General features: G+C 46.1%; 3 protein-coding genes and 1 pseudogene across 3 annotated transcripts in view; 2 read left to right on the top strand and 2 right to left on the bottom strand.

Annotated features, from left to right (window-relative positions):
* The window catches only part of LOC131192838 (zinc finger protein 420-like), a 265780-nt pseudogene that overhangs the window by 108679 nt on the left and 137693 nt on the right, over nucleotides 1–19408 (bottom strand).
* The window catches only part of LOC131192692 (zinc finger protein 665-like), a 47700-nt gene that overhangs the window by 7672 nt on the left and 20620 nt on the right, over nucleotides 1–19408 (top strand). The window contains exon 6 of the mRNA XM_058172098.1: nucleotides 476–2009. Coding sequence (XP_058028081.1) covers nucleotides 476–2009 — 1534 coding nt within the window. The remainder of the gene's footprint in view (nucleotides 1–475; nucleotides 2010–19408) is intronic.
* PFDN6 (prefoldin subunit 6) lies at nucleotides 7052–12353 on the bottom strand. Its single transcript, XM_058172383.1, has 5 exons — nucleotides 12218–12353; nucleotides 8427–8542; nucleotides 7609–7679; nucleotides 7394–7518; nucleotides 7052–7266 (listed from the first exon to the last, which is right to left on the bottom strand). Exons 2-5 carry the CDS (start codon nucleotides 8509–8511, stop codon nucleotides 7146–7148), a joined length of 402 nt encoding a protein of 133 aa, XP_058028366.1. The 5' UTR covers nucleotides 8512–8542; nucleotides 12218–12353; the 3' UTR covers nucleotides 7052–7145.
* On the top strand, nucleotides 13227–19380 carry LOC131192802 (rano class II histocompatibility antigen, A beta chain-like). The gene is made up of 6 exons (XM_058172333.1): nucleotides 13227–13960; nucleotides 15262–15537; nucleotides 17707–17988; nucleotides 18136–18249; nucleotides 18665–18688; nucleotides 19147–19380. Exons 1-6 carry the CDS (start codon nucleotides 13876–13878, stop codon nucleotides 19236–19238), a joined length of 873 nt encoding a protein of 290 aa, XP_058028316.1. The 5' UTR covers nucleotides 13227–13875; the 3' UTR covers nucleotides 19239–19380.

The following is a 19408-nucleotide window of genomic DNA, read 5'->3' as shown; positions in this document are numbered from 1 at the left end:
TGCTGTTGGACCAAGTCCAGAGATGACACGGTCAAATCCAGTTGAATTGTTTATTTGCTTACACCTAACAGAATCTTGCCAAAAGCTATAGCCTACTCACTTACTAGATATCGGTATATCCTGAGAAATTCTAGAGACCCTGAACTTCTTCCCCCCTTTTTCATCCAGCTTGGGAGTACACAGTGTCTCAATCTGGACCTTTCTCTGTGAAAGATCTGAGTTACCGAAACAACCTGTTTTTCCAGATGTACATTCCATCATATAAGCAATTTTAATAACCATCAGGCTGTCATTTTCCTATTGCTTTTCTGGAGATGCAGGCTAGGGACTGGATGGGAACAACAGCTTGTATGTTTGTTGCATTAGGAGTATTGAAAGAGGTTCTGCAAATAATGAGACTTGATCCCTGGTGACATCCTGAATTTCTTGCTTTTCTAATCAGATTTTCTAATTGTCCTTTTTCCTCATCAAACAGTTGATGATCAGGAGAACGACGATTACCAAGAGCCAAGTGTGTTGCCGGAAGTAATCAAGATTGAAATAAAAGAAGAGACATCTACTGATAAATTTGGAAGAAGGCAATATGAGAAAAACCAGTGCTACAACTGGAGAGAGAACTCCACTCTTGAATGTATGGAAATGGATTATCTCCTGACCCAAAATGTTTGTAAGGAAAATGGGATGGGAAACAATCAAGGAAGTGGGGAAGTATACCAAGCAAAACCCAATTTCAGTAATTACCACCTCAGCAATAACGGTGACATTATTCCTCATAAAATGATCTATACAGGAGAGAAACCTTATAAATGTGTGGACTCTGGAAACAGCTTTCGATGTACTAGTAATCTTAACTACCATAAGAAGATCCATTCAGGGAAAAAGCCTTATAAATGCACAGACTGTGGAAAAAGATTCGGTTCAAACAGTTCCCTTACTTATCATGAAAGGATCCATAGTGGAGAAAAACCCTACGAATGCCTTGAGTGTGGGAAGAGCTTCATACAAAGCAGTGACCTTACTTCCCATAAAAGGATCCATACAGGGGAAAAACCATATAAGTGCATGGACTGTGGAAAAAGCTTCAGTTCAAATAGTTCTATTAATTATCATAAAAGGATCCATACAGGAGAGAAACCCTATGAGTGCATGGAGTGTGGGAAGAGCTTTAGCAAAAGCAGTGTCCTTAGAGCCCACAGAAGGATCCACACAGGAGAGAAACCCTACAAATGCGTAGATTGTGGGAAATGCTTCAGTCTGAACAGTTCCCTTACTTCTCATAGAAGGATCCATACGGGAGAGAAGCCATATAAATGCATAGAGTGTGGGAAAAACTTCAGCAAAAGCTGTTATCTGACTTCCCATAAAAGGATCCATACGGGAGAGAAACCCTTTCAGTGCCTGGAGTGTGGGAAGAGCTTCAGCAAGAGCAGTGTCCTTACTTCCCACAAAAGGATCCATTCAGGGGAAAAACCTCATAAATGCGCGGACTGCGGAAAGACCTTTCATGGCCGTGGCCACCTGATGTCTCATAGGAGGATTCACACAGGAGAGAAACCCTATAAATGTCTGGAGTGCGGAAAGAGCTTCAGTCATAGTGGTTCCCTTACCTCCCATAAAAGGGTCCACACAGGAGAGAAACCCTATCAGTGCGTGGACTGTGGGAAGAGCTTCAGTCGAAGCAGTTCCCTTACTTGCCATAGAAGGATCCACTCGGGATTCAAGCCTTATATATGCAATCAGTGTGGGAAGAGCTTTAGTACAAGCAGCTCTCTTACTTACCACATTAGTATCCACACAGGGAAGAAACTATATCAGTGCGCAGAGTGCGTGAAGAGCTTCAGGTTGAAAAGCCACCTAAATTCCCATAAAAAGATCCACACGGGGTTGAAACCTTATAAATGTATGGAATGTGGAAAGAGTTTTTCTGAAAACAGGACTCTTATTTGTCACGAAAGAATCCACACAGGGGAGAAAAAATACGCATGCATGTTGTGTGGAAAGAATTTCATGTGGAGCAACCAACTTACTTCCCATAAAAGGACCCATGTGGAGGAGATGCCTTTAGTGACTGAAGTGTCCTTAATTCATGTAAACGGATCCACTATGATATGAAACCTTATAAAAGCATGGAATGCAGGCAGAACTTTAGTCAAGAATTGCAAAATGATTCGTGTTAAAACACTTGATGTACCGGACTATATATCTGCAGGACTAGCTTTCCCTGAGGATATCTGTCTGACGTTGTAAATTATTCAGAGGGTGCTCTAAAGCATTGTAGAGTGGTATGTTAAGTTTTATTGCTATTTGCCTGTTCCATCAGAGCGTTATGGTTGTCCCTTCTCTTAGATATTGCCATCTTGTGGGTCCTCAGAAGCTGCCTTTTCTGTTACAGAGTCTGCCCTATGGAACACATTTTCCAAGATCTGATAGCCTCTCCCCCTTTTATCCTTCCACAGAGCCCTTAAAATGGGCACATTAGAGAAGTGCCCTTTCTTTTTTTTTTTTGGCTGTTTGCTTTTATATTGTTTTATATTGTTTTATTGGCTGTAAGCCACTCAGTTGTTTTAAGATTGGCAGCTATATAAATGTTTAAAGTTTTAAGGGGAGACATGATAGCAGTGTTCCAATATCTCAGGGGTTGCCACACAGAAGAGGGAGTCGGGCTGTTCTCCAAAGCCCCGCAGGACAAGAAGCAATGGGTGGAAACTGATCAAGGAAAGAAGCAACTTAGAACTAAGGAGAAATTTCCTGACAGTTAGAACAATTAATAAGTGGAACGACTTGCCTGCAGAAGTTGTGAATGCTCCAACACTGGAAATTTTTAAGAAAATGTTGGATAACCATCTGACTGAGATGGTGTAGGGTTTTCTGCCTGGGCAGGGGGTTGGACTAGAAGGCCTCCAAGGTCCCTTCCAACTCTGTTGTTATATTATATTGTTATTGTTAAGTACAGGTAACCCTCGCTTGCTGACAACAATAAGTATCGGCAATTCCATTAAGCCTGTAGTCATAAATTTAAACATCATAACGACTGTGCTGGTCTTACATCAGCTGGTCAATTCCACTTGTAATTGTGAAATCCCCTGTGATCATAAAGCACAACGTGAAATGATTGCAGTATGTGATTTCTTGAGGCTTCCACATTGACTTGACTTATGAGAAAGCTGGCTAATTTAATTTTTGATTATTGCACCCTAAAATCAGGGTCAGCTCTTGTGACTTTAGAGACAGGTAGTCCTTGACTTAACTACAATTGGATTGGAACTTTCACTGCAATGCAATTGGTCATTAAGCGAGTAACTGCAAATTTTGACCTTTTTTGCCTCAGTCCGGCATCCCCCATTGACTGGCTGGCTGGGAAGGTCACAAAAGGTAAGCACACTCAATCCCAGGAGGCTGCCCCATGCCAGCTGTCAAGCACCCTAAACTGCAATCATGCAGTGGTTATAAGTGTGAAGATTGACCCTGTCACTTTGTTTGTCGTACCTTTGAAAGGTCACTAAAACAAACGGTTGTAAAATGAGGATTACCTGTAGAGATTTTGCCCAAGATAATCTGTCTCTAACTGGCTCCTTCAGATTTTTTAACAGTGCCCCACCACCACTGTAGCCAAGGCAATCAGGTAGATGGCACTCGGTTAAGAGAAGCCGTGAGAAGCTGCTAGAACCACCCCCAGTAGAAAAGATCAAATAAAGGTTAGCATAGTCACTTAGGCACCCCCTATGTGGAAGTAAGAAAATGTGCCCAGAGACCAAGCAAAACTGGCCCAAAGTCATGACTTCCTGTGGGGTGTCTTGAACCGATTAAAACTGCTCGTATAATCGGAGATCTGTGAGGTTTATAAGCTTGTTGGTGTGAGGGCCCACCAGAGATTCCTTGGTTTGTTCCTCTAGACCTCAGTGTGGAGTTTTTTTTTTCTCGTTACAGAAATAAAAGTTTTTTAAGTATATTCCTTCCCACCTCTGTGATTATTGGCTACTCACACCATTGGCAACAAACCTCTCACCTTGGGGCTGTGTCCCAACGCATCCACCCTGCAGCTCATCCTCCTCTTTTGCAGGGCTGGATTCTTCTTTTTTGGCCCTTTCTTCCACCCTCTGCTTGGAGGGAGGGAGCCAGTGATGGGATTCAGCCAGTTCGCACCACTTCGGGAGAACTGGTTGTTAACTTTCTGAACAGTTTGGCAAACTGGTTGTTGGAAGTAATCATTAGGGCAGAGAACTGGTTGTTAAATGACTTGAATCCCATGACTGGAGGGAGCTGAGAAATTTCAGCTTTATGGAGACCAGGTTGGAAGACCATCAGGAAATCCAATGTCCTCAGGGGGAAGCCGCTGAAGGCTTTCCAGGGTCTGAGGGGAAACAAGGCCCCAGAGATCCCCTTGATAGAACCAAGGAGATCACTTCTGTCAAAGCTTCTCTCTCTCTTTAGGGCCTCAAGCCCAGGATTGCCTCTCCTCAGGGGGAGCTTGTGCGTGTGTGTGTATGAGAGAGAGAAAGAAAATGTTTAGTGTGTGTGTGTGTAACTTTCCTCGGAGCGATGAGGCGATTCGGAGACTCCCGTTTCCCGCCAAAACCTGACGGGTGCTTCTCGCCCGCCATTGGCTCGCCAGGATCACATGATCCGGTGGGCTCCTCCCCCCCTTTCCCGCCATCCACATTCCACCCCCAATGCAAAGCCTCCAGCCTGTAGGCTACCGAGGCCAAGTCGGGAAGGTCAGCCTAGCTCGCTCTGAGCCCTACTCCGCATGCGCGACGCTCAGATGGGCGCGAGATAGCTGAGCGTGCGGTTATCCTGCAAGAGCTCTTTCCATTTGCTGCTGTGGGAAGGGTAGAAGCGTCGAGGGGCTGTATTGCTTCCTCTCGCAGCCTTGAACCGGGATCTGCCTTTCATCATTTTTTTCTCCGGAGAGGCGAAATTAAATCCCGGGAAAGCAAAAATCAGCATCTCTGTCCTTCTGCCCTTCCTTTTAAAACAAGGGTCTCCAACCTTGGCAACTTTAACTGTCTTTAACTGTCTGGTTCGGTTCTGCAACCCAACAAGAAAGACACAGACTTCAGAGGATAATTAGAACTACAGAAAAAATAATTGCTACCAACCTGCGTTCCATTGAGGACCTGTATACTGCACGAGTCAAAAAGAGGGCCGTGAAAATATTTACAGACCCCTCACATCCTGGACATAAATTTTTTCAACTCCTACCCTCAAAATGACGCTATAGAGCACTGCACACCAGAACAACTAGACACAAGAACAGTTTTTTCCCCGAAGGCCATCTCTCTGCTAAACAAATAATTCCCTCAACACTGTCAAACTATTGACTAAATCTGCACTACTATTAATCTTCTCATCGTTTCCATCACCAATTTCTTTCCACTTATGACTGTATGACTGTAACTTTGTTGCTGGCAATCCTTATGATTTATATTGATATATTGACCATCATTTGTGTTGTAAGTGTTGTACCTTGATGAAGGTGTCTTTTATGTACACTGAGAGCACATGCACCAAGACAAATTCCTTGTGTGTCCAATCACACTTGGCCAGTAAAAAATTCTATTCTATTCTATTCTATTCTATTCTAAGCCTGGTGGACTTCAACTCCCAGAAACCAGAAGCAAAGCTGGCTGGGGAATTCTGGAAGGTTTTTTTTTTTTGTTGTTGTTTACATTTATACCCCGCCCTTCTCCGAAGACTCAGGGCGGCTTACAGTGTATAAGGCAATAGTCTCATTCTATTTGTATATTTTTACAAAGTCAACTTATTGCCCCCCCAACAATCTGGGTCCTCATTTTACCTACCTTATAAAGGATGGAGGGCTGAGTCAGCCTTGGGCCGGGCTCGAACCTGCAGTAATTGCAGGCTTATAACAGGCATTACCAGCCTGCACTATTCACCGGCCCTGAAGTTCACCAGGCTTAAATTTGCCAAGGTTGAAGACCCGTTTTAAAAGAAGCCATTCCTGATCTCTGAGCGACTTGAGTTTAGGAACTGGTTAAAATACACATACACTAAGGGCAAAATGCATACTTGCAGCACTTTCGAGTTTTCTTCTTTTTATCCTTTATTAGAGCAAATAAAAGCCTTGGGGGTTGACTCCAAAAAGAACAGCAACGGAGATGAAGCTCCTGTGGAACCAAAGCTGGGTGAAGAGATGGAGAAATGTGGGGGGTGGGGATCCAAAGCAGGGAAGAGATTGGAGCTTTCTTGGGCAGAGAGCAATGGATCCCTGAGATCGCCTCAGGAATGAGGGGGGGGGGGTGTAATCCCAATATGGCTAGTATGTGCAGAGGATCTGGATCTGGTGGTCTCCAGGCTTGGCTAAGTGCTTCAACCCAACTGGTGGCAGGGCACGGAGGTTTCTCCCTGTGAGATGGGAACAATGGAAGCGGTGTATCTTCAGGAGGGGGAGAGTACAGGTACTCTTGACTTACAACCGTTTGTTTAGTTACCGTTCAAAGTTACAATGGCACTGAAAAATATGACTTGGCGGCCCGACTGGGCGGGGGAGTAGGTTCATATATGCATATACACCTTCATTTGTGTGAATGGCGGGCACATGCATGCCCTATACTCATGAATGAAGCTTAGCATGCAAACGCCCTCCACTTGTGCGAGTAGAGGTTCATGCGTGAGCACAAACGCTTCTCTGTTTTTGTGTTCCGTTCCTTTCAAGAGTGCAGGTCTACCTGCACCTGTTGCTCACACAAATGGAGCTGCACACGCATGCGTCCTCCTGCTACTAACATACCACCCCGTGCTGGGCCAGGCTGCCAAGATGGAAAGGTTGGATACCACTGAATTGGAGGTTCCAGGAGGAATCTGGTCTGTACCCCGGTCAGGTAAAGGGGTTCCTTTCACAGTTTTGTCCCTCCTTGTCTGAAGTTAGGGAAAGTCTGTCTTCACGTCTGGAAGATTCATCATGTCTTTTTCACGTGGCTGAGCTCATGTACTCAAGCACCTCAGCTGCACCCGCCTTCCCCTCACTGGGCGTCTTCCTCCAGGAATTCTGGGCCCTCCCCAAGACCCAGTGCAAAAGAGGAGGCGCACAAAAGTTCCAGCAGAATTTTATTTGAAGGGATCCAAAAGGCCTGAATGGCTGGCCTGGGGGCCGGCCGGCCCACCCTTCCCTCCGCGCTGCTCCTTCAGGTCTTGACAGACACCTTGCCCTGGGTCCGCTGGAACTCCTGCTGCAGCCGGCCCAGGGCCTCCCGATGCTGCTCCGACTTCCGCTCGTAGTCCTGAATCTGAGCCTCGTAGCGTTTGCTGTGGAGAGAGAATTGGGCCGGTGAGCACCTGAGCGTGGGGCAAAGCTCCAAAAGAGCTGTGGGGACCCCAAGGTAGACTGTCTCAGGAGCTGGAGGCCTTACCCAGGAACCCCCCACTCACTTACATCTCCCCTGTGATGTACTCCAGCCTCTTTCCCACGGTTGCTTTGGCTTCCTCGGTGTCCTGCTTCACCAGCACTGGCCCGATGAGCTTGTAGACGGAGTTAGATGAGTCCAGCAGGTCCAATTCCTGGAGGGGGAGAAGGAGGAGGGCTGTTGCTGAAAGGGACCTCAGGGGAGGGGAGGGGAGGGGAAGCGGGGGGACCAGCCCTGCCCTCACCTCCTTCACCACATGGTTCTCTGTCAACTGAGCCTCCAGCTTCTGACGGGCTGTCATGCATTTGCTCATTTCTGTGAGAAGGGGAAGAGAAGAGACACCCCCCTTGTGAGTCAGGGTCCTTTACCTGGAACTTTCTTGGCTTCCTGAGCCCGTTTCCAGCGGCCATAGCCCCTCAGGTCCAGAGGACAGGGAATCGGCAGAGGGATGGGGTTCTCTTCTGCTGAAATACTGCTGCTCAACCTCTCAGATAGCATTCAGGGCCTCTCTGAGGCCATTCACACCTTTGTGGACCCCTCCAACACAGCAGGGGGACTCAGGGGGACCCTTCTGTGGGGGAGTCACAATGCTACTTCCTTCTGTCTTCTGCACCAGCTTTCCAGGATTCAAGATAGGCTCTGGCTGGTTTGGGGGAGCCACCCAGAAGGTGGAAGGAAGGAGTGGAACCATGCTCCAGCACTCCGAGAGGCGGGCGCTGAAGGGCGAAGATGCCACGGGGAGAGGAGGGTGAGAAGGCACTAGTGGGCATCCAGATAGCCTCACCAGCCATTGTAGACCCACCTTAACAAGCTGTGAGTAGATGTTTGGTGGCCACATCAAGCGTGGGACTATGGTTCCTATTGTTTCCTTGCAGCTAGGCTGGTGGGCTGGTGGGCTGGGGAAAATGGGCGCTGCGGTTCAACACATCTACCTGGGCCCTGACTGGGAAGCCGTTTTAAAAACCGTGTTTCTAAAATGGCTGCCACCTCCAGAGAGCACAATCCTGCAGAATGGCCAGGAGCGACTGGGAAGGTCCCGCAGGGCCCGGAGAAGGTTCTGACCTTTCTGCAGCTGCTGATATTTCTCTAGCTCTGCCTGTAGCTTCTTTTGCAGAGCTTCACCCATTGTGTCTTTCTCTCCTTGCATGTGCCAAGTCTCCTCTGATTTCTCTCTCAAGCTGGAACAAAGGACAGAAGAACGTCAATCATCTGGTTACACTGAATATTACATCCGGAGGAGCTTCCTTCCAAGAAGTTTCACAGATTGTCCTCGACTTACAACACTTCGGTTAGTGACCATTGGAAGTTAAAACGGCACTGAAAAAGTGACTTAGGACCACTTATGACCGTTGCAGCATCCCCATGGTCACATGATTTACATTTACAGATGGGCCTCTGTGGCTCAGACTGGTAAGACAGTCTGTTATTAACACAGCTGCCTGCAATTACTGCAGGTTCTAGTTCCACCAGGCCCAAGGTTGACTCAGTCTTCCATCCTTTATAAGGTAGGTAAAATAAGGACCCAGATTGTTGAGGGCAATAAGTTGACTTTGTATATAAATATACAAATAGGATGAAGACTATTGCTAACATAGTGTAAGCCGTCCTGAGTCTTCGGAGAAGGGCGGGATATAAATGCAAATTAAAAAAAAAATTCAGATGCTTGACAAATGGTTCACATTTATGATGGTCGCAGCGTCTGACTGGATCCGCACCCCAGCCCGTCACAACGGATGGAGTTTCTTGGATGAGAAACGAAATGTCACACGATTTCCCGTTTTCGCGACCTTCTGAAGCCGATGGGGAAGGCAGATTCACTTAACAGCCCATGTTTCCTAATTTAACAACTGCGGTGATTCACTTAACAACTGTGGCAAGAAAAATTGTAAAAACCGGACAAAACTCACTTCACAAATTTCTCACTTAGCAATGTAAATTCTGAGCTCAATTGTGGTCGTAAGTTGAGGATTACCTATGTATGTGTGTATGGAGAGAGAGAGAGAGAGAGAAAGTAGAGATAATAGATAGCAGAGATAATAGATAATATAGATCAGGGGTCTCCAACCTTGGTCCCTTTAAGACTTGTGGACTTCAACTTCCAGAGTCCCTCAGCCAGCTTTGCTGAGTTGAAGTCCACAAGTCTTAAAGGGACCAAGGTTGGAGACCCCTGATCTGGTGAAGTCAAGAGAGTCTTTGCCCGGAGACCGATGACGCTGCAGAAGGGAGAATTCCCATTGGTCCCTCTGCTTCTTCTGCCAATTTTAAGAGGAAAAAAACACACTCTACCTTCCTGGAGGGATGTGGGCGGGGCGAGGGGAGGGAGACCACATGGGGTCTGAGACTCCTGCAGGATTATGCGTCTCTTGCCCTCGACCCCTTCCTCAAAGTCACGTCCTTCCTCAAAGTCACGTGCTTTCTTCCCCCACCAGCAGCCCAGACCCTCTTCTCCCCCCACTGAGCCCCCTCCTTACCAGGGAGCTTCTTCCCTCCTTCGCTTCCAGGGTGCTGGACCAGCACCCCCACCAGCAACAGCAAGGGGACCCCAGCATTGCCCATGGATGCTACCCCACAAGTCTCTCCCCCCCCCCCAACAAGAGAGGGGGAACCAAGATGCGTTCAACCTCAGAATCGGTGAGTCTGAATTGGGGACAGAGGAAGTGTGTTTTTTTCCTCTTAAAATTGGCAGAAGCAGCAGAGGGACCAATGGGAATTCTCCCTTCTGCAGCGTCATCGGTCTCCGGGCAAAGACTCTCTTGACTTCACCAGATCAGAGGTCTCCAACCTTGGTCCCTTTAAGACTTGTGGACTTCAACTCAGCAAAGCTGGCTGAGGGACTCTGGGAGTTGAAGCCCACAAGTCTTAAAGGGACCAAGGTTGGAGACCCCTGATATAGATATAGACATGATAGATATAGATAGAAGAGATAATAGATAGGAGATAATAGATAATAGATAATAGATACTACTATACTCTACTACTATACTCTACTACTATAATAGATACTCTACTATATAGATAGTAGAGATAATAGATATAGATAATATAGATGATAGATAGATAGCTGGATAGATAGAAAGACAGATAGATAGATGATTGATAAATAGATGATGATGATGATGATGATGATAATAATAATAATAATAATAATATTTTAATTTTTATACCGCCCTTCTCCCGAAGGACTCAGGGCAGTTAATAGCCAGATAAAAACAGTACAATACAATAAAATCACTATTAAGAAACTTATTCAATAAGGCCGATAAATTAAATTTTAAAATACATATTATAAAATAAAACCCCATTTAAAAGTCCAATTAGAAAACCCCTCTTATGCCAGTCCTGTTCGGAAGAATAAATACGTCTTCAGCTGGCTGAGGAACTCTGGGAGTTGAAGTCCACAAGTCTTAAAGGGAGCAAGGTTAGAGACCCCTGAGATAGATGATAGATAGATAGCTGTATAGATAGATAGATAAATGATAGATAGATAGATAGATAGATAGATAGATAGATAGATAGATAGATAGATAGATAGATAGATATAGATAGGTAGAGATAGATAGATAGATAAGATAGAGATAGATAGATAGAGATAGATAGATAGGTATAGATAGATAGGTAGAGATAGGTAGAGATAGATAGATAGATAGATAGATAGATAGATAGATAGATAGATAGATAGATAGATAGATAGATAGATAGATAAATAGAGATAGATAGATAGGTAGAGATAGATAGATAGATAGAGATAGATAGATAGATAGGTAGAGATAGATAGATAGATAATATAGAGATAGATAGAGATAGATAGATAGAGATAGATAGATAGGGATAGATAGATAGATAGATAGATAGATAGATAGATAGAGATAGATAGATAGGTAGAGATAGATAGATAGATAGATAGATAGATAGATAAATAGAGATAGATAGATAAGATAGAGATAGATAGATAGAGATAGATAGATGGGTAGAGATAGATAGATAGATAGAGATAGATAGATAGATAGGTGAGATAGATAGATAGATAATATAGAGATAGATAGAGATAGATAGATAGAGATAGATAAATAGATAGATAGATAGATAGATAGATAGATAGAGATAGATAGATAGGTAGAGATAGATAGATAGATAGATAGATAGATAGATAAATAGAGATAGATAGATAAGATAGAGATAGATAGATAGAGATAGATAGATAGGTATAGATAGATAGGTAGAGATAGGTAGAGATAGATAGATAGATAGATAGATAGATAGATAGATATAGAATGATGAGAGTGCTAAATTGATAGAAATACCGGTAGATACATATACATATAAACATACATACACATACATGTATACATGCACACACACACTTGTGTCTGTGTATAAATAAAAATTAAAAATAATAAATTCCAGATTGGAGGGCTCAGCCGCTGCATCTCTACAAAATAATAAATTTGGTAGATTATTTTTTGTGTGTGTGTGTGAAACTGCCACAAGTATCGCTGAGCCTCCAGAAGGGGAAGGGGATGGACCCATGTTGCACAGCCCGGGGAACGCTCCCACCCCCCCACCAGCAAAGGGCAGGGAGCGCCTGCGTCTCTGGGGGAGGATGGGCGTTGTAGTCCAAGCCCCTCCGGAAAGGGAGAGGCTCTTCCTTTCCTATCAGACGAGGCAGACGACCAGGATGATGGGAGATGTAGCCCGTTAACCGTCGCCCGCCCCCAGCCCGCCTGGGGATAATGGACTCTGTAGTCCTGCAGCTAGACGGGGGCGGGGGCGGCCTTCAAAGTCCTTCTAAGGGTCCCCCGGCAAGGGGAGGGAAGCCCCACTTGGCCGGGGACGATGGGAACGGCAAGCCTCACCTCGGAACCGCGCGACGCCCGTCAACCGCCCCGTCCCCGCGGATACCGGCCGCCGCTCTCGCCTCGCGGGAGGGGGAGGGGAAGGGGAAAAAAAAAAACAGCAAACCGGAAGCCGGGGACGCCACCGCGGAGCCACTTCCGCCCGGTCCCAAGATGGCGGTCGGGCGGGGGCCGCGCGATGGATCATCGCGTAGGCGGGGCCGCTGCGGCGGCCACGTGACCTGCCAGCCCCAACCTTTTCAGCCCGACAGCCTTTGGAGGAGGGGTCTCCAACCGTGGTCCCCTTAAGACTTGTGGACTTCAACTCCCAGAGTCCCTCAGCCAGCAAAGCTGGCTGAGGAACTCTGGGAGTTGAAGTCCACAAGTCTTAAAGGGACCAAGGTTGGAGTCCCCTGAGATAGATATAGACATGATATAGATAGAAGGGATAATAGATAGGAGATAATAGATAATAGATAATATAGATGATAGAGATAGATAGATAGAGATAGATAGAGATAGATAGAGATAGATAGATATAGATAATATAGATAGATAGATAGATAGATAGATAGATAGATAGATAGATAGATAGATAGATAGATAGATAGATAGATGATAGATGGACAGACAGACAGACAGACAGATAGGTCAGGGGTCTCCAACCTTGGTCCCTTTGTGGCCTTTAACTCCCAGAGCTGGCTGAGGAACTCTGGGAGTTGTAGTCCACAAGTCTTAAAGGGACCAAGGTTGGAGACCCCTGAGAAAGATTTAGACATGATATAGATAGAAGAGATAATAGATAGGAGATAATAGATAATAGATAATAGAGATGATAGAGATAATAGATAATAGAGATGATATAGATAGTAGAGATAATAGATATAGATAATATAGATGATAGATAGATAGATGATAGATAGATAGATAGATAGATAGATAGATAGATAGATAGATAGATAGATAGATAGATAGATAGATAGATAGATGGACAGACAGACAGACAGACAGATAGATCAGGGGTCTCCAACCTTGGTCCCTTTGTGGCCTTCAACTCCCAGAGCTGGCTGAGGAACTCTGGGAGTTGAAGTCCACAAGTCTTAAAGGGACCAAGGTTGGAGACCCCTGAGATAGATATAGACATGATATAGATAGAAGAGATAATAGATAGGAGATAATAGATAATAGATAATATAGATGATAGAGATAATAGATAATAGAGATGATATAGATAGTAGAGATAATAGATATAGATAATATAGATAGATAGATAGATAGATAGATAGATAGATAGATAGATAGATAGATAGATAGATAGATAGATAGATAGATAGATAGATAGATAGATGGACAGACAGACAGACAGACAGATAGGTCAGGGGTCTCCAACCTTGGTCCCTTTGTGGCCTTTAACTCCCAGAGCTGGCTGAGGAACTCTGGGAGTTGAAGTCCACAAGTCTTAAAGGGACCAAGGTTGGAGACCCCTGATCTGGTGAAGTCAAGAGAGTCTTTGCCTGGAGACCGATGACGCTGCAGAAGGGAGAATTCCCATTGGTCCCTCTGCTTCTTCTGCCAATTTTAAGAGGAAAAAAACACACTTCCTCTGGCCCCAATTCAGATTCACCGACTTGGTTCCCCCTCTCTTTTTTGGGGGGGGGGAGACTTGTGGGGCGGCATCCATGGGCAATGCTGGGGTCCCTTTGCTGTTGCTGGTGGGGGTGCTGGCCCAGCACCCTGGAAGCGAAGGAGGGAAGAAGCTCCCTGGTAAGGAGGGGGCTCAGTGGGGGGAGAAGAGGGTCTGGGCTGCTGGTGGGGGAAGAAAGCACGTGACTTTGAGGAAGGGGTCGAGGGCAAGAGACGCATAATCCTGCAGGAGTCTCAGACCCCATGTGGTCTCCCTCCCCTCGCCCCGCCCACATCCCTCCAGGAAGGTAGAGAGTGAAGTGAACCCCCTCTTCTTGGGATGTGACCAAGTGGGGAAGGGGGTCATAAGAAGGCAACTCTGGGACTGTCCCGCAAGCCATCCCACGTGGCTGGGCTGGAGTCGGACCTTCTGGGCCCTGAATTAAACCCGGAATTGGAATCCCCAAAGTTCGTTGCATTAAAACAGGATGAATACCCAAAATTATTCGATCATGTAGTGGCTGGGAGCAATGGATCCTGGAGTCCATTATGATGGCCTCCCTCCTCCTCTTCCCCTTCCTTCCTCTTCCTCCTCCTCTTCCTCCTCCCTCTCCTCCTCCCCCTTTCCCTTCCCCTCCTCCCCCTCCTCCTCCTCCTCTTCCTCCTCCTCCCTCTCCTTTTCCTCCTCCTCTTCTTCCTCCTCCCTCTCCTTTTCCTCCTCCTCCTCTTCTTCCTCCTCCTCCCTCTCCTCTTCCTCTTCCTCCTCCTCTTCCTCTTCCTCCTCCTCCTCCTCTTCCTCCTCCTCCTCCTCCTCTTCCTCCTCCCTCTCCTTTTCCTCCTCCTCCCTCTTCATCAGGCACAAGAGACCAGCTTTCCCCAGCCTCTGGATGTAGGCTTCTGGCCTCCTCTGCCCCCTTTTCCAGCTCCTCTGCTTCCTTTTCCCATTGGGGAAACCAAACTGGACACCCCATTCCAGCCGCAGTCTGACCAGTGCAGCCCTTCCTGGGAGAGGAGCCCAGGATTGACCCTTTGTGGATGCAGCCCAAGATCTTGTTGGCTCTTTTTTATTATTATTATTATTATTATTAAATTTGCATTTATATCCCGCCCTTCTCCGAAGACTCAGGGCGGCTTACACTGTGTCAAGCAATAGTCTTCATCCATTTGTATATTATATACAAAGTCAGCTTTTATTGCCCCCAACAATCTGGGTCCTCATTTTACCTACCTTATAAAGGATGGAAGGCTGAGTCAACCTTGGGCCTGGTGGGACTAGAACCTGCAGTAATTGTAGGCAGCTGCTGTTAATAACAGACTGCATTAGCAGTCTGAGCCACAGAGGCCCCTTTTGGTCGCTGCAGCACACAGCCTGCTCAGGTGTCCCTGGACTCCATTATGATGGCCTTCCTCCTCCTCCTCTTCCTCCTCCCTCCCCCTTGCAGTCCATTTCTTGTACCAGGAGAAGACCGACTGTCTTTTCCCCCTCGATGGGAGGCAGCGGGTGCGTTACCTGGACAGGTACTTCTATGACCGGCAGGAGTTTGTCCGCTTCGACAGCCACGTCGGGAAGCACGTGGCCATCACAGAGTTTGGAGAGCCGGAGGCCAAGGAGTGGAACAGCAACAAGGTCATTCTGATGATGAAGCGGGCTGAAGTGGATCGCTTCTGTGGACACAACTACAAGGCAGCCAAGATGGGGCTTGTGGTTGGCCGGAGAAGTGAGTCCGGGAGGGAGGGGCTTCCTGAGTAGGGTGTTTGACAACTCGCCATGACTAACTCACCGTGGCCAACTTGCTACAGCCAACTTACCATGGCCAACTCACCGCGGGACAAGAGTTACGCTACCGGTAATATCAAAGGAATGATGGAATAGAATCATTAAACCAAGAATGCCGAAGGAGGGACAAAATGAAATGTGAATGACAAAAAATTAAAACGATTCTTAGAATTATTTTAAATAATCGAATTGAATTGTCCTGCAGTGAGTTGTCCAAAAGCAAGTTGGCCACGATGAGTTGGCTGCAACAAGTTGTCCCATTCCATCCTGCGGAGGGGGATACCAAGATTCCCCTTTGTTTAACCCATTGAAAGCCTACCCTATAAAAATTAAAATATAAAAATTAAAATATAAAAATTAAAATATAAAAATTAAAATATAAAAATTAAAATATAAAAATTAAAATATAAAAATTAAAATATAAAAATTAAAATATAAAAAGGTGGCTCAGGGGCTAGGACGTTGAGCTTGTCGATCGAAAGGTCGGCAGCTCAGCGGTTCGAATCCCTGGTGCTGCCGTGTAACGGGGTGAGCTCCCGTTACTTGTCCCAGCTTCTGCCAACCTAGCAGTTTCGAAAGCACGTAAAAATGCAAGTAGAAAAAATAGGGATCACCTTTGGTGGGAAGGGAACAGCATTCCGTGCGCCTTTGGCGTTGAGTCATGCCGGCCACATGACCATGGAGACGTCTTCGGACAGCGCTGGCTCTTCGGCTTTGAAACGGAGGTGAGCACCGCCCCCTAGAGTCGGGAACGACTAGCATGTATGTGCGAGGGGAACCTTTACCTTTACTATAAAAATTTACTCCTTATTTATTCTATGTTCTCAGATCTAGGAAATCTTCCTTTTGTTCCCAGGATCTAAAATCTCTTCCTGCCCAGAATCTGGGATTCTATTAATCCCCTCAAAAAAAAATTCCCCAAGGTAAGTCTGGGGAAAACCCAGCAAGATCCTGGCAAATATCTATTTAGAGATCAAAGGGAATGTTTGGCTCTCCCTCTTTCTGCCAGATGGCAATTTTCCTCTTTCTTTCTACCTGGGTCTCAGAAATAGTGCATTTGGCATTTTAGGATTTTTTTAAAAAAATGAATTTCCAAAGGTTTAAAAAAGGGAATTAGCAAAGGATTTGAGTTGCAGGTCATAAGGAAATACATCCAACATCCCAAACCCTGAATTCTTAATGTAGAATAACTGGATTCTCTCTTATTCTGCCAACATTTTTGTCACATTTGTTTTTGGCATTTTAATTTGTTGAGCAATAATAATATTTATTTCTGTCAATTGATATGAGTTTCAGAGACCAAGAATTGTGCAAATCAAGTCTTTCAGCTGTGTTTGTTGAAATTTGGCCTTTTCAGGGAAATTATATTCCTTTCATAAGGAATAACTGAAAGTGTTGTTGAGACTCCCCGTCGGAGTCCACATTTTCCAAAAATAATATGTTACCACAGAATTGAATTTTTCTTCCATAAGAGGAAAACTTCCACGATTTAGATGAGGGGATAAAAGGAGAACTCATCAAATTTGCAGCATCTATGCCAGCATCTGAGGTGCCAAGGGTGTGCAGGGGCTGGCTTCTTAGTTTTTGTTTTTGTTTTAATTTGCATTTATATCCCGCCCTTCTCCAAAGACTCAGGGCGTCTTACACAGTGTCAAGCAATAGTCTTCATCCATTTGTATATTATATACAAAGTCAACTTATTGCCCCCAACAATCTGGGTCCTCATTTTACCTACCTGATAAAGGATGGAAGGCTGAGTCAACCTTGGGCCTGGTGGGACTTGAACTTGCAAGCAGCTGTGTTAATAACAGACAGACTTAGTCCGTTGAGCCACCAGTTATGTTACTGATTAGAGTTGTTGCATGGCTGCAATGTATTTTAACCTTTGTAATATTTATCACTGTTCTTATTTTTTTTAAAAACTCTGCTGCTCAGAGGCACTTGTTGATATGAGCAGCCATATAAATTGGATCAATCATTCTTCCTTTTTATTACATAGAGGCCAAGATTATTATGCCTTTATTCTGTAATTTAAAAATGAAAATTGTTCCTGCATTTGGTCTTCTGTTCTGTGCCCTATTTTGTCTCTCATGTCCTTCCTTCCCGCCAGCCAAGCCCACCGTCACCATCTCCCCCACCAAGATGGACCTCGCTTCCCCCAACACCATCCTCCTCTGCACCGCGATGGGCTTTTACCCCATGGAGATCGAGGTCCAGTGGCTGAAGAACGGGGAGCCGGAGAAGGAGGGTGTGGCCTTTGGGGAGGAGCTCCAGAACGGAGACTGGACCTACCAGCTCCAGGTGATGCTGGAGACCCAGCCCCAGCGGGGGGACCTCTACACTTGCAAGGTGGAGCACGCCAGCCTGGAGGCCCCCATCACCATTCAGTGGGGTAAGTCCCTCCCCTCCTGCTCTGGGGACCCCATCCTGCCCTGAAAAGGGGGAAAGACCCTCCCTGTGGGGAGGGCCAGAATGGACCCTCCTGGGAGAAGGTGGGCCTGATCCTCCTGCTCAGGTGAGGCTCCTTCTCCTTCCCCAGAGCCCCGTTCCTCCAGCTCTGCCAGGAGCAAACTCTGGACGGGGATAATGGGGGCTGTGATAGGAGTGGCCTTCCTGGCCGCGGGGCTCTTCTCTTACCTAAAGAGCAAGAAAGGTAAGTCTGTGGGGCTGGATATGGTTATGGGGAGGGACCATATAGGACAGGATTGTCAAACTCATGGCCTACAGGCTGGATGCCTCATGTGCTGGCCATGTCCACATCCGGTTCAGCGAAGGGGGGGGAGAGAAAGTCGCGATATGTCATGTGATGCTGCCGTGACGATGCGAGTTTGACACCTGTGATCTTGGGGAGGCCCCTCATCGAGCTTAGTGAGCAGATAGCAAAGAAATGCTATATTGACCCAGAAATGGCTGATGGTCCCCCTGAGAAATTTGTTTGGGAAGTTTTGTTCTTCAAGGGGTTATTAATTGATGATCAGGCAACCTATTATGGGCTATCGATGAGGAGGGGGACCCCCCTCAGTCCTCAGCCCATGAACAGTTCTCATTGGGTCGTTTTCTCCTTCCAGCAACGTTCATCCAGCCACCTGCAGGTGAGTATCTTCTATTTCCCCTCCATTAAAAAGTAAAAAATAAACAGTATTGGGTGAGTGGGGGAGGCTCCATAACAAAGAATTTAAAAAAGCCAAATTCTCTGTTTTGGAGCCTTTCTAATGTTTGGGCAGTTTTTCCTTACATTGGACCCCCAAATGCAATGCAATTGAATACAAAAACAGTACACAACCCTACATAGTACCCAATCTAGGGTGTCTCCCAAGTTTCGGGAAATTGTGGAGGGGAAGGGAAGGGAGCACCCCTCCTTTGTGAGTTGCCGTTCCTTCTTTTGATCTTTTGCAAAGGATCTGGTACAAGTGACGCCAGGCTCCCTCCTTTGCTATTGCTTCCATCGTAGCCTCATCTTCTTTGTTGATATGAAACATCTGCAGTGAGGGAGGGCTCCTCTCTTGAACCCTCTAATTAAATCAATTGGGGATAATTCCATCTTGTCAAGGTCTCTCTGGAGCCTCCCTTTGGACCCCTCGGATGAACCTGGACCCACTTCGAGTCCCAGGAGATGAGATGGAGAGCAATCCCTGGTTCTAAAGGGGCAGATTCTTGCTCCAACCAGTCTCTCCCATTAACCACACCCCTGCAGTGTGGGCCTGCTTGGGAGGCTGATAGGAAAAGGGGGAAGCCCACCCTGTGTTTTTCCTGAAGACTCCAAATAGAACTTACTTACATTAAAGGTTTTACTATCTATATACTACTAAACC

Source organism: Ahaetulla prasina, chromosome 2 (genome assembly GCF_028640845.1).
Source record: "Ahaetulla prasina isolate Xishuangbanna chromosome 2, ASM2864084v1, whole genome shotgun sequence".
NCBI classification, from domain to species: domain Eukaryota; kingdom Metazoa; phylum Chordata; class Lepidosauria; order Squamata; family Colubridae; genus Ahaetulla; species Ahaetulla prasina.
The sequence above is the reverse complement of the archived record's forward strand: the minus strand, read 5'-3'. Positions and strand labels throughout refer to the sequence as shown.

Excerpts from the sequence above, each read along its gene's own strand:
- PFDN6 (XM_058172383.1), bottom strand. The coding sequence starts at position 8,511 with ATGCAAGGAGAGAAAGACACAATGGGTGAAGCTCTGCAAAAGAAGCTA. Across the intron at positions 7,680-8,426 it reads ATATCAGCAGCTGCAGAAAG|AAATGAGCAAATGCATGACA; the intron begins GTCAGAACCTTC and ends CCCTTCTCACAG. Across the intron at positions 7,519-7,608 it reads AGAACCATGTGGTGAAGGAG|GAATTGGACCTGCTGGACTC; the intron begins GTGAGGGCAGGG and ends CTCCCCCTCCAG.
- LOC131192802 (XM_058172333.1), top strand. The coding sequence starts at position 13,876 with ATGGGCAATGCTGGGGTCCCTTTGCTGTTGCTGGTGGGGGTGCTGGCC. Across the intron at positions 15,538-17,706 it reads GCTTGTGGTTGGCCGGAGAA|CCAAGCCCACCGTCACCATC; the intron begins GTGAGTCCGGGA and ends CCTTCCCGCCAG. Across the intron at positions 18,250-18,664 it reads TTACCTAAAGAGCAAGAAAG|CAACGTTCATCCAGCCACCT; the intron begins GTAAGTCTGTGG and ends TTCTCCTTCCAG.